Below are 13,426 nucleotides of genomic sequence, written 5' to 3' on the forward strand. Positions count from 1 at the left end.
AATGGATGAAACAGCAATGGTCAGAAAAATGAGAAAAAGCCCTTAAATTAAGAATATTATCATCAAAATTCAATAGAAAGAGTGGAAGGGAAAAAAAAAAAGGAAGTAGCTCAGGAACTCGAACCAAAAGGCAAAGAAATAAAAAGATAAGAAAATTACAGGTTCCACCCAGGGCGCTCAACATTCAATTAACAGGAGCTGTACGAAGAGAATGCAGCAACGAGGAGATTTCAGTATGGGAGGATGAGTGTACTCTCCAATGTGCAGACTGAAAAGTCCCCTGAGCACCCATGGCAACAAAAGGAAAACTAACCATGCGAAGACACATCGTTCTGAAGTTCCAGACCACCAAGGCTGGAGGGAAGAGCCTGAAAGTTTCCAGGAAAAAAAGTAAAAGGACCCACATGAAGGAACAGTAATCAGGAGGGCATCAGGCTTCTCAACAGAGGCACTGGAAGCCTAAAAACAAAGGAACATTGCTCTCAAAATTCTAAAAGAAAATCTTTTCAAACTAATAGTCTACAGTCAGTCCAGCAATCAAGTATTAAAGGTAAAATCAAAGTGTCAGACTTGCATGGGGTCAAAAGCTTGCCTCCCCCGAGAAGGGAGCTAAATGATGTAATCCAGCAAAAATGGTCTAATAAACCAAGGAAAAGAAAGACCTGGGATCTAGGAAATGGGAGATCCAATACAAGAGAACAGCAAGGGAATCACAGGATAAAAACTGCCCAACCGGCCCAGAGAAGACTCAGCTCAGATGGGAGCCAGAGCGCTCCGGAAAGGAGGTCTTCAGAAAAAAAAAAAGAAAAAAGAAAAAAAAAAGCTAAGAGATTACGTGTTTAAAGTGCTAGGAAAATAATACTCATAGACATTTGACAGATTTATAGGTTACATTCGGGAGAAAATGTGTAGAAGTCAAAGTAAGCAATTTTTTTAAAAGGCAGTTATTAACTCAAGGAAAAATAAAATGCCAGGCAAGAAAAGAAGCAGTCACCATATTAATCAAAAATTGTAATCTAACTATACTGAGAAATGGAGAGAGGGGCAGAGGGGAGGGTAACGCAAACACTAATGTCCTCATTTACCATAGCAAGATGTCAAGAGATGATACCTAAAATGGATAAATTAAGAAATAACAGTATATTACTTAGATGCATGTAGGTAAATATGAGAGAGAAAACTAAATCGAGCTGAAAGCAGTTGTCTGTGGACAGGAGGACTGGCGGTGGTGGAGGAGACTGCTCTTCTATTTTAAACCATTTGATACTATGACTTAACTGTGTGTGTGTGTGTGTGTGTGTGTGTGTGTGTAACTTTTTGAAAACATGAATTAATCTTTAAAAAGTAGATTGATGTAACAGCCATATCAATTCATGAAGTTGCCCAAACCATTTTTTTCATCTTAAAAAAAAATGCCTAAACTCTATTACATGAAATAAAAATTACAATAGCAGTTTATCATCTGGGGCCAGGCACCTACTGAATTCCCTGAACACTACAAGGCTAATTTGCAGAGCTAATGATATGTTTCCTCTGCTAAAGAATGTAATTTCAAAGCTGGTCAAAATTTGTCATCTATATGTTAACAAATCCAGATACCTACAGAGCCAGAAAAGAGAGGGCATCTGGTCCTGCTGATTTCCTACACAGAGGCAAATTCTGACCCATAAGACTGGTCCCCTCACTGGCTCAAACATTCTATTCTATTTTGAAATGGATTTCTGAGATCAGTTTTCAACATCAAATGAAAATAAAATATAGAAAGAAGGTATGTGAAACTTCATGGTCTCAAAAACTGTAAAGCACTAGACACACTTGTAATCACTCGTTCTATCACAAACTCAGACCTGTTCACATCCACTTTGGTGAAAACCACCTACTGAAGCTAGCATGCTTTATCTGTTCTGCAGTCTTTGGCTAAATGCTGGAACTGTGCCCCGAACTCCAAATGAGAGGAAAGGGTAGTGGGGACAAGGATTAAAACCACTGAAGTCAAAGCAGACGACTAAGTCAGAGTCAAATGGGCCACTTTGGCCTTTAAACGACCAGATACAAATTAACTGCATAAAAATTACCAGGAGTTTATATTGTTTCAAAAAGAACTCTCCCTAGGAAGCTGATGATACAGAGAATGAACACAAGAGCCATGAATCACTTAAGAAAAATTCTGGCATCTAATATTCCCATCTATTTAATATAGCAAGATCTGATGCAATTCCACGCTCTTGCCAACAACCTGAGTAAGCGAATCCATCGTTAAACAACAGGGGGATTTTCAAAAGAAATGAATCAAGCTATAAATGTAAACACCATACAACTATTATTTCAAAACAAAAGCAAGTGTATGCAATATAAGAAAAGATGCATATATATATTTTAGAGGAAGCACTCACTTCCATAAATAAGTAAAACAATTAAGAGGGTTAGGGAGCTCTTATTATCAAAGACTTCACTTAGAGTGCAGGTCTAGTATCTGCAGTGCACAGTTCTCTTCCCAGTTTTCTGTGGTTATATAATAAAGGTTGCACTAAAGCACAAAGTGGCGGTGGAGGGGGCGGGGAATCACCACAGTTGTACTTACAGGTGTGCTGGGAAGCTATTCTTTTAAAATCAATGGGTCTATTTATGAAGATACGGAAAGAAAAAACATAAACTAGGCACATGTTTATACTCTGCTTAAAGGGCTAGAAACCCAATATAACAGAAAATATGCACCTGTAAACTCCAATAACTGTTCTAATTATTTAACAAAAACCAAGAGTTGGAATTTTTTTTACAACCAATAGGTACAATTTAAAAATCTGATCCACACTTCCCCAAAAATATCTATTAATTATTCAAATAAAAAATACACAAAAGCCTGAAAAAAATTCTTAAATGAGGCTCTTAAAAAACTATACACAAACAAAACACTTGAAATAACTGAAATGAAACTGATGCAGTTAAATTAAATTGGAATTAAATTCTCACAGCATGAATTAGAGCTCTGGCAGCTGCTTCATACACCTAAGGTGAAGCTTGAGTCTTTAGCTGTAGAGAACAGTTTCTCCAATCAACATTTCCATCCACATTTAACAATTTCCCCAATCCACATTTGCATCCATCTCACAATTAACATTCAAAGTAATTCAGATGGAAAATAGAGTTAATCTCAATTTTACTGTGTGACACTAAAATAAAAAATATCAATCAACAATTTAAGTGTCAGCCCCAGATGATCTAAGTTAAGTTGCTTTTTAAAAATATTATATTAGAATATTTCTCCAACATATTATCTATCAATTATCCCAGGGAAACAATCTGTGGCAAAAAGAAAAAAAATTGCTCCCTAGAAATTTCAGCATGATCTTCACAAACTTTGACCAAAAATCTTACCATCCCAATACTGTGCAACAAATGTTCAAAACAAAGGAATGAACAATAATCTATTATTTAAAAAAGAATATCTGAACATGTTCAGTAAGGACAAAGATTTAAAGAAGCTAAAACAACAAGTGTAATATCACAGTCAGTTACATTAAACCTGCAGGGACATGACAGCTAATCACCAGCCTGCTCGTCCTGGTGATGAGATAGTACAAGAACAGTCCATAAAGGTCTTCAAGGCGGGTCAAGGATAAATAGGCAAGCAGATTTCTACAAGACTGCCTTAAACCCAACAAGAACAAAGAAACAAGTATCAGGAAAGAACATCAACTCAAAATGGATAGAGCTACTCAAACCTAAAGCAGAGTACCAAGTCTCCAGATAAAATCCAGTTGGTTATATCTTTTCAAAGACACAAGTTGGTTCATATTCAAAATAAATTCTCAATTCCCTCCTCAAAAGTCTTATAAAATATAATTAGCTAGCACTGATTAATGGTGAAGTATTTAACACAAACACTAAGACAACTATGAACTTCATTTTTCAATGTCCAAGTTTAATTTCAATAGTTTTCCAAAGTGAAATTGCTTTCCTAAACTCATCTGCATTTTATACATCTGTAAATAGCACACATATACCTACTTTTCAGTATGTCTTTAAGAAGGAGGGGGAGAAAAAAGGGAGGGAAGTCTGTTTTAAGCACTGCAGTCTAAAGACTATAATTAACTTTTATAAGAAATGCAATTGGAAAATCTTAGAATATAACTAAATGGAATCAACAAAGTATACTGCCTAAAAGCAAAGATTCAAATAACCTCTGAGCTACCAAGAGGCAAAAGCAAAATTGCCTATCTTAAGAATTCTCTCCCCCACCCCCACCCCATAACAAACCACCTCCAAGAATTTCCTCTAGAAGAAAAAAAATGAAGGAATGGGACAGGGCAACTTCAAGAAGAGAGACACGTTTATAAAACACCCAAAAGCTAACTGAAGGTTGGTTTATCTGCACTAAAGTAATGTGAATTTCAGCCTACAAAAAAAAAAAAAATTAGATCTGAACTGAAATTAAAACATTCAAAAACAGTTCTCTTCCAAATTGTACTAACCCATCTTGTTCCAACTTGCTGGCATTTTAATCAAACAGGGGGAGGAAGCACTAATCAAATACAGAATTTTAAAATAAATTATTTTCAAAATGTAGAATTTAAAATGTACTTTCACATCAAAAATCTTCAAAGGAATTATTTCCTGTATGTTTCCAAACACTTAGAATTCTTTAAATTTATCAGACATTAAGTGACTAGATGACAAAATTAAGCCCCTGCTTTTACAAAGGCACGCTAAAACACATGGTTTGAATGGTATCTGAATTTAAGCTTTGGGCTATCTCTAATACCCCCAAGCATCTTAAGCAACTGTTAATCTCTGTCTCAGTTTCACAATGTATGAAACAGGAAAAACTACAAGGATAGGTAGTTAATTAGCCAGGATTAAATGCTAGCAAATGGCTTTGAAGTTACTTTATATTGTTCTCAGTTCTCCTCCTACTCAGTAAAACTAAGATGAGAAAACATCTGGAATTACTATATATATTAACATCTGCAGACTCACAGCAGTTAAAAGATGATCTGTGTTTACAAATTTCTAAGCCAAAGATCATTCAACAATCCGGAAGGATTTCAGGATACAATCGCAATGAACAGTTTTTAGATAAATTTCCTTTCATTCTGAAAGATACCTGCCCTTACATACGTTCTCAAAACAGACTATTACAAATCACCAAGCATCTTGAGAGGTCTTGGCACAAAACAATTCTAGGAAAGATGAACAAGCTGTTACTGTTGTTAATGTTATTCTCAGCATTCTAAGCTGTCAATCAAGGTAAGCTTCATCATAAATACACTCTCCAAAAAGTACTAGCCCCTGCTGAGAATCTAAGTACTTCCTTCTAAGCCATCTGTCCAGAAAAGCTCTATTAAAACACCTAGAATGCATTTGCTCTCATGTTTAAAGGAGCTTTGAATAAATATAAAATACTAAAATACATTAAGCCATAGACATTTTTTCCGCTTCGGACACTGATAAACTACTACCCAAGTCTGTCTGAACGCCTAGGTTGAACACAAAACCCATAGGTTAAGAAACTTAATCAAGGGAGATCAACATTTTTTTCAAAGAAAAAAACATAATACAGCTCAAGAAGAGGGAGAAAACTCAAAAACAAAGTAGGTTGGGGGAAACATAATTGTAAATTACTCCCTGATAGAAGAGGGACTCAATTACATTTTAAAACAGGAATTTAAGTTTCTCAATGAGCTACAAACTAAATTACTCACTGTTCTGCTTACTGAGCTACAAACATTAGAAGAACCTAAGTATTTCTAAATCTGGTTTAAAGGATCCAAAATTAATCTATTATGTTCCAGCAAAGAAGGAAATTGCATAAATTTCAATGAGGAAAAAGTGGGATGTTATAAGAGCCTAAGGCTAATGATGAGAATGAATTATTTTGAGAATAAAGGAGAAACCGAAACAAAAGAGTCTGAATTCTTCCCTCCACCTCGTCCTTTCTTCTTAGGCCATGAAGGATATTCCTCGTACACTACTAAGAATACCATTTAGAAAATAACTTTGACCCATTTGTCAAAACTTCACAACAACAACAAAATGTGAGGCTGAATCCCTAGACTGCAGCCTCTTCACACACACATGGAGCACATTCTGAATCCCAGGCCTTTCACATCTCTACCAATTAGTCAGAGACCCTGGAAATATGCTGAGGCTCCTTTAAGGTTCTGGAGCTGGAGCTGAGGGTGGAATACCGCCAGAAAAACTAGAAAAACAAATTACATTTGACTTAAGCTTACAAACATTACCAAAAAAGTTTAAATTCCCCAGAAAAGTATATAAAATTCAAATACTTATCTTCCAAATCAATGTGAAAAAAGGATCACCTGTCCACTGACTTTTTTTTTAAACTGGCCCATCCACATTTATTACTAAAATGTCCACCTGCCCATCTATAAACACAGAATGTCAAAAGAATACAAATTCACTGTGGTAACACCACCACAGATGGTCATTTGCTCACAATCCAAAGTTTACAGACTGAAAACCGGGAGTGAGGACTGGTGAAAGCATTCTGGGGAGAAGCTCTCTTACTTTTTATTTATTTTCAACATAAAGTTTAAGGCCATTCCAACCACCATCTAAATGGGGAAAAGTTCATTCATTAAGTAAATGTTCACTGAGTGTCTTATTATGTGCTAGTTACTTAATAAATATTTCATACTGGGTTACTAAAAAGCAATAAATGCATTTGACCTAATGATGAACAAATGACTGATCCTATCCAGAAAAATGTAGTCTACTGGGCATACAAGCATGTTCTTTAGATGTAGGTTGTGAGAGAAATACAATATAAAATAACCCATCACTCTGTGATAGTGATTTCTCACCTTTATCACAAACTTCAAGTTTACTACCAATGACAAGGAATCAACACTCAGAACTCCATCCTACTAAATGAAGCTTCAAAAAAAAAAAAAAAAAAGAGTTACTCTCCATACAGCCAAAACTGCAAAACGTTTACTTTATCTACACTTACTTTTCTTAGGTAATGTGAGGGAGAGCTGTACTGGAAACTTTAAGAGGCATTCTCAACTCTTTGAAGAATTAATCAGGGGAAAATTCTCATGTCTATGCTATTAAAATATCTCCAATTTAACTGGCTATTCAACCCAAACCCTTGAAGTCTTTGGCTTTCCTTAGTTATTAAAACAGTTGTATTTAGGGCATCTTTTTAAACAATTTGTGTTTTTTTTCCCTCAGTATTTTGCCACTGGTTCAACTCTTTTACCCATAAAAATAAATGCCCAAACCTCCAGCTTCTGAAAATAACATCTGGTATGTGCACTTAACAAAAACCTTGAGAGGATGTCCTAGTTTTTATTTAAAATGTTTTCATTTAAAACAAGAATGCCTTTAGCAAAATTAGACATAAATCAACTTTTACCTTATTAGGAAATTGCTATTTTCAACATTTACCTTAAACCACAACATGGATTTATCTTCTAACCAGTCAGCTTCCTGTCTCTCCCCAACTAGATTAGACTGTAACTTTTTTGAGAGCAAAGGACTACTGGACCCCATGATCTGGTTCTAGCTAATATATTTCACAAACTCTGTTAAGTCTCCACATACACATAAATGTTGCTAGTTTTAAGGCCTTAAGGAATTCTTTAATATTCTAAAGCTAGTTTGATAACAGCAGGTGTCCTTAACTGTTACTACAGTTGTTTACTAGTGAGTTCTCAGAGTGTGGTCCTGAGCCCCTTAGAGTTTCCAAAACCCTTTCAGAGGGTACATGAAGTCAAACTATTTTCATAAACAGTATTGATGTTATTTTTATTGTTTACCCTCATTCTCTCACAAGCATGCAATGGAGTTTTCCAGAAGCTACATGATGTATGGCATCTCAAGAGACAATGCAAAAAGACAGATATGAAAATCTGTCTTCTAGTAAGCCAGACAAAAGAAAAGTTGCAAAAAATTAAAATACTGCCACTCTTCCCACCAAATTTTTGTTCTGAAAGTAGTTATTTTATATAAAGTATTATTTCTGTTAACAAGCAATGGACTTACTACTGTCAACTGTAAATGATTTAATAAATACATATTTAAATTTTTTCTTTTAATTTCTAGTTCAGCAATATCAATAGATAAAAGCCACACAAACAAAGGCTCTTTGGGTTCTCAATAATTTTTAAGAGCATAAAGGTGCCCTGAAAATAAAAAGCTTGAGAACCATTGTGGTACACAATTACAGGGCAAATACAACAGAATGTACCCAGTGCCTTCCATAGATAAGAAGCTCAAGTTAATTCTAAGGCATAATTACTTCTTACACCGCCTAATCTTGTTGAGTAATACATCTCCTTGTAAAACATAATTCAGCATAAAACCAGTCTGTCCTAGGCCCTATTTAAGGGGCTTTAGATTTTTAGATCCAAAGTCCGCTTTATAAAGATGTTCTGATCTATAAGACCACCTATAACTTGAACAGTGTGTAGGAGTTTCTCAAAGTTTTCACAAAAATTACCTTGTTCATCCTAACAGCAACCTGTGAAGTAAACGTTTTCTTTAACAGATGACATAATGAAACCAAGCCGACACTCAGAGGAAACAGAACTACTTTCCAAGGATGTACTGCTACCTCGGAGAGCCTAGGATGTTGGTCTTTTGCAATCTGCTTGGCTGCCTCAAGGCTGTTTCACTGTGGTGTAACTGCAAGCTCCCAAAGAACACAAGGCAAGGGCATTACTTTTATGATCCCCGTGCCAAAACAGAGATTTTCCCCTCCCTAATAAGAAGGCAATCAGACTCAATACCCGGTCACCACATTATTCAACACACTGGCTACCCTTTTGGTGCCCTACCAAAAAGGAAAAAAAGAAAAAGAAAAAGAGAAAGGAAGAAATCCAAGTGTTGGAGAATAAATACCAGCATACATAATATTCCAAGATGATGAATTAGTTAAGGACTCATAGATTTAATAATCATTTAGTCACTGAAACAACAGGCAGGCAAGAACAAGATCAAGCTCAATACAAAAACATGAGATTACATCAATGAATGGATGCCAATAGGTTAAAATGGGAGGCCCACACGAAATGGGTTCAATTCACAGCACATGAACAGAAGGGGAAAACCCACATAAAGGTGCGAAACTAGCTTTATTCGTTCTATAAATCCAAGCACATGACTAAACCACCCTCCCAAAGCAATGCCACAAACTTTGTCGCAAGATGCAAAGATGCCATCTTACCCCTTAGACACAAACCACTAGTCCCCTAGGGCCAGACATACTAGTTTGTTCTTTTTATCAGCACAAACCTCTTGGTTATGCTCCATTTTCACTTAACTTCCACAAGAGATACTCAATTTTCTGCATTTCCTTTCCACAGACAAGTGGACACTCTGACTGACAAAGGCAAGACTGACTCACAACAGGGTATCTGCCACTTACATAAACTCTTTCCTTTTTTTAAATGCATGTGTCCAGTGAGGCTATTTTAAAATTTTAAGTGATTTTTACCCAGAAAAAGGCAGAAGTGTGCTGTCTGCTTTGTATCCCTGTAGTTTAACCTCAGATGATCAAGGGTAATTTCATCATTCCTCATGAGGTATGCTTTTCCTAGTGTTTACTTTGGTCATTTTTCTTTTCAAATCTCTTTTGGAAAAATTAAGTTACAGTTATAGCACCACAGCTATAGCTACAATTATAATTAATGCATCACCAACTAATTTGTAAAGCAGTTTGATACACCTTATTTGTTGTTTCATACTCAACATTTACTGTGGAAGAAACATTCGTAGGTAAATTTCTGCACCCTCATAAAAGGACTGCAATATTGCACTGTGAAACCAATTAACCGGTTAATCTTTATAGACTTCATGCAGAAAAAGATAATCTGACTTTACAAAGGCAAGCACAGCTTCAAACCTCTGGGAGCTCAAGGAAACCGCACTTATTTCTATTCCTTATCCTACAGTACAATTTTCTTTGTGGCGTTACCTATGTTTTTCTCCAAGGACATAATCATCATATTGAAGTAACCTGTCAAAAGTGTTAAGGCATTCTCTAAAGTATCTTCCCTGCTGCAACCCACAAGGAGAAACGTCACACAGCTAAATCGTATCATTGCTGTTTTCTTGCCTTTATTTCGTCAGATGAACTTAAGATTTAAAAAAAAAAACCCACAATTCGAATTTTACACTGCAACCCACGCTACCAGTGATCATCTCAAAGCTAATAAACAAAGACTGTCGGCGGCACCAGGGCCCTACCAGGAAGTAATCAAAGCAGTGTGGCCGGTGCGACCCTAAGTCGCTAGAGCAGACAATAAGAGGGCACTGGGGCTTCCAAGGGGCCCGGCAGAAGGAGTTAAGATGCTTAGGCAACGCAAAAGCATTACATAAACCTAATAACTGTCCTAAAGCACATGAACTCGGGAATCCCAAGGCAATTTCAGACAACCCCAAAGATTTGAAAGGCGACTCGAGCCGCCCCTCCAAAGCAGCTGCTCAATCAGCCTTCCGAGCTTTTACGCCCGAAGCCTGTTTTCAAACTTCACCCTCCCTAGCTGATGAAAGACTCCGACCTCGGCCGCCTGAGTTCGGAGCACCTCCTGGGGCTCGGGGCTCCCGCCCGCCCCGCGTGGATCTGGTTGCCGGAGCATGCGGGGAAGGGAAAGGAAGCGGGGCCGGGGCAGGTAGCGAAGGGCCCCAGCGCGCCCCGCAGCCCAGACAAAGCTTCGCCCCGAGAGCGGCGCTCTTCTCGTGCGGTCGAGGACGAGACGCAACTCGAGCCCCGCCACACGTGCGGCCGCCTTGTGCGGGCAGGACACCCACCCCCGCCGCCCCCGACCCGGCGACACGGGCCAGCACAGCCCCCCGGGCACTGGAAGGCGGCGCGGGGGCGCAAGCCGCGCGGGCCGGGGTCCCCGCCCGCCGCCGCCCCCACGCGCTGTGGCCCCCGCGGGCTCCAGCCCCTCGCGGGCCTCTCCTTTGCCGGCAGGACCGTCGGGCCGCGGGAAACAAAGGAGCCGCCGCCGCCGCTCCGCCCGCCGCCGCTCCGCTCGCCTCGCCGCGTACCCCTCCCCAGCCGCCGAGCCCGGCTCGCCCTCACCCCTCCCCGCGTCCGCGCGCCGGCCGCCCGCGGCCCCTAGACGGCAGGCCCGGCGGAGCCGGGGCCTCGGGTGCGCGGCAGGGCCGCCTGGGGCCGCACTCACCGCTGCAGCACCAGGACGACGGGGAGCCGTTGGGGAACTTGGCTGAGTCCGGAGCGATGCAGACGCTGGAGCTGAGGTGCGGACACTCCATGGCCACGAGGAGGGCGGCGAGAGGGACTGAGGCTCCCGGACGCGGCGGGGGGTGGGGGACCGAGGGACTCTGAAGGCTCCGTCTGGGGTCGCTCCTTGCCGGGCGCTCGGCCGACGGCGGCTGCGTCCCGAGCCCTTGCGTCAAAGAAAGCAAAAGCTTCCGGGCGCCGGGTTTTCCCGCCCGCCGTCTCCAGGAGCCCGGCTCCGGAAAACGTGGTAATCCGGAATCCGGGTTCTGCCGCCACCCCTAGGCTGGGGGCTTCCGTCTTCCCAGGCCGGCCCCGCCCCGCCCCTGGGCAGGCCCCGCCTCCAGCCTCGGCCCCGCCCCCGTCCTCTCCCGCGGGGGTGGGGTCCCGGTGCTCGCAGGCGGGTGGCGCGGAGTCAGGGTACGCTCGGAAGTGACTTTCCCAACTCCGCTGCTCCAAGCACCCGCGGTTTCCCCCCGCCCCGAGAAGGGTGGGGCGCCAAGCTGGGGCACGCCTGGCCAGTCTGCTGCTTTTACCGCGGCCCAGCGATTGCTCGCAGTCATAGAAGACTGATTCTGTGTAGTGTGGGGTGGTCTTACTAAACCATGGTAGCAAATATGGCCACACAGGAAAGTGTGAAGAAGAAAGTAAAAACCACTCGGGCAGACAGGCACTGTAGCCCCCATTTTACACACGAAGGTACAAGCTCAGAGAAGTTAAGCGCCTGGCCCCTGGTGGCCCAGCGAGCTGCGTAGATCCCAGAGCAGTACAGCGTTAGTGCTTTTCTCCCTGCAGCAGGTGCGATACTGACCGGATTCTAGGTTCTGAACAAGTGGCCTTAGCCAGCCATCTAGGTGCTGAATGGCTGGGCCCGCGGGGGCGCTCATGAACAAACCCTGGCACTGTGACTCACCATCTGCGTTACCTCCAGCGCGTGGTGGGACAGTCTTACCTCACCATCAGGTGTAAGTCTTAAGTGAGATAGATGAAACCTGGGTTTGCTTAGCGCGAGGTCCCAGTTACCAGGTGATAAAAAGGGAAGGCATCTGACATTTGTTTAACACCTACTACTGTCTCCTAGCCAGGCTTTACACACAATACCTCCTTTAAACCTTGCACCACCCCGCCAGCTGCTTTTACCATCCCCTTTGTAAATTTATCGCTGGGGAAACCGAGTTTGTACTTGGTTAATCCGTGCAAGAATTGGATGCCCGCCTCTCTGGCTTCTTCGTAGAAAGAGCACAGGGCAAGCCTCAAGTGGCCGCTAGGGCAGGCGTTACACCCAAGCGAACCTGCGATCTCTCAGGGGCACGGCCTTGAGGATGTCCGAGGCTATTACAAACATTGCCTCAAAGTTGGGGCTCCTTGTAAAACCCGGCAAAGGAGCAGCAGGGCCAGGAGGCGAACGGGGAGGGGGGAGCTGATGTGGCAATCTTGCGGACAGGGCGAGAGGAGGAAGGAAGGTCAGGAAATGATTAACCGGGCTGGGCCGGGTAGTGGTTAGAGCAAGGCACCTCCCCGCGGTGCAGTCCCGGAGCAGTCCAGGGATGCCCCTCTCAGTCACTCCTCACGCCTCGCCATCCCCCACACCACCCGCCACTGCTCGGTTTCCTCCTTGCACCTCTCTGCCTAACCGTGTCCATTCACTCACCTGCCGCATCTCCCTCCCCACCCACCCCTACCCCAAATAGTATTTACGATTCCTCAGTGAATAGCTCTTCCGTCGCTTCCCGAGTTTTGTTTGATTGCTGTTAGAGCAAGCCTCCGTCTTGAGATTTTATGTCAGTGACGAATCGTGAAAAGTGCAGCTGTTCAAATCCTAGCTCTGCTTAGATGATCAACTTTGGCAAGTGTCTTCCCATGCACTTTTCATCTGTAAAACGGGAAAAATAATATTTATCCCGCAAGGAAGATGTGACAATTCATGAGACTTGCCACCCCGTAGTAGGTAGTGGATCGTTTATAGTTTTTTTCCGTTTGTTTGTTTTTTCTTAAGTGGCAGCATGTGAGAGAATAATTCCTAGGAAGTAGGAGAATAAACAGTAAATCTGACCTTTGATCAGGCTCTCCCAACCTTCTCCTCCTATCAACTGATTCTTTTTCAAGGCCCGGCTGGATCAACCTCAGTTTCCTTCTGCACACCTACGCCTAGTTATCATCCATGCCCCCTCATTTAGCTGTGGAACTTGCCCTGACTCACGCCATCTTTCA

The 13,426-nt window shown here is 41.9% G+C and overlaps 1 protein-coding gene across 4 annotated transcripts in view; it reads right to left on the reverse strand.

Moving 5' to 3' along the window:
• Window positions 1-13,088, reverse strand: part of USP3 (ubiquitin specific peptidase 3) — an 84,100-nt gene extending 71,012 nt beyond the window's left edge. For 3 of the 4 annotated variants that reach the window (XR_012507764.1, XR_012507763.1, XM_074366373.1), the window contains exons 1-2: window positions 12,914-13,088; window positions 11,160-11,384 (exon numbers count right to left, since the gene is read on the reverse strand). Coding sequence is in view for 1 of the 4 variants with exons in the window: in XM_074366373.1 (XP_074222474.1) it covers window positions 11,160-11,250 (91 nt within the window). In the remaining 3 variants the exon portion in view is untranslated. Of the gene's footprint in view, window positions 1-11,159; window positions 11,895-12,913 lie in introns of those variants that run through there. The other variant, XM_074366374.1, reaches the window with a different exon arrangement.
• Between the last annotated feature and the right edge of the window lie 338 nt (window positions 13,089-13,426).

This window comes from Camelus bactrianus, chromosome 6 (genome assembly GCF_048773025.1).
Source record: "Camelus bactrianus isolate YW-2024 breed Bactrian camel chromosome 6, ASM4877302v1, whole genome shotgun sequence".
NCBI lineage: Eukaryota > Metazoa > Chordata > Mammalia > Artiodactyla > Camelidae > Camelus > Camelus bactrianus.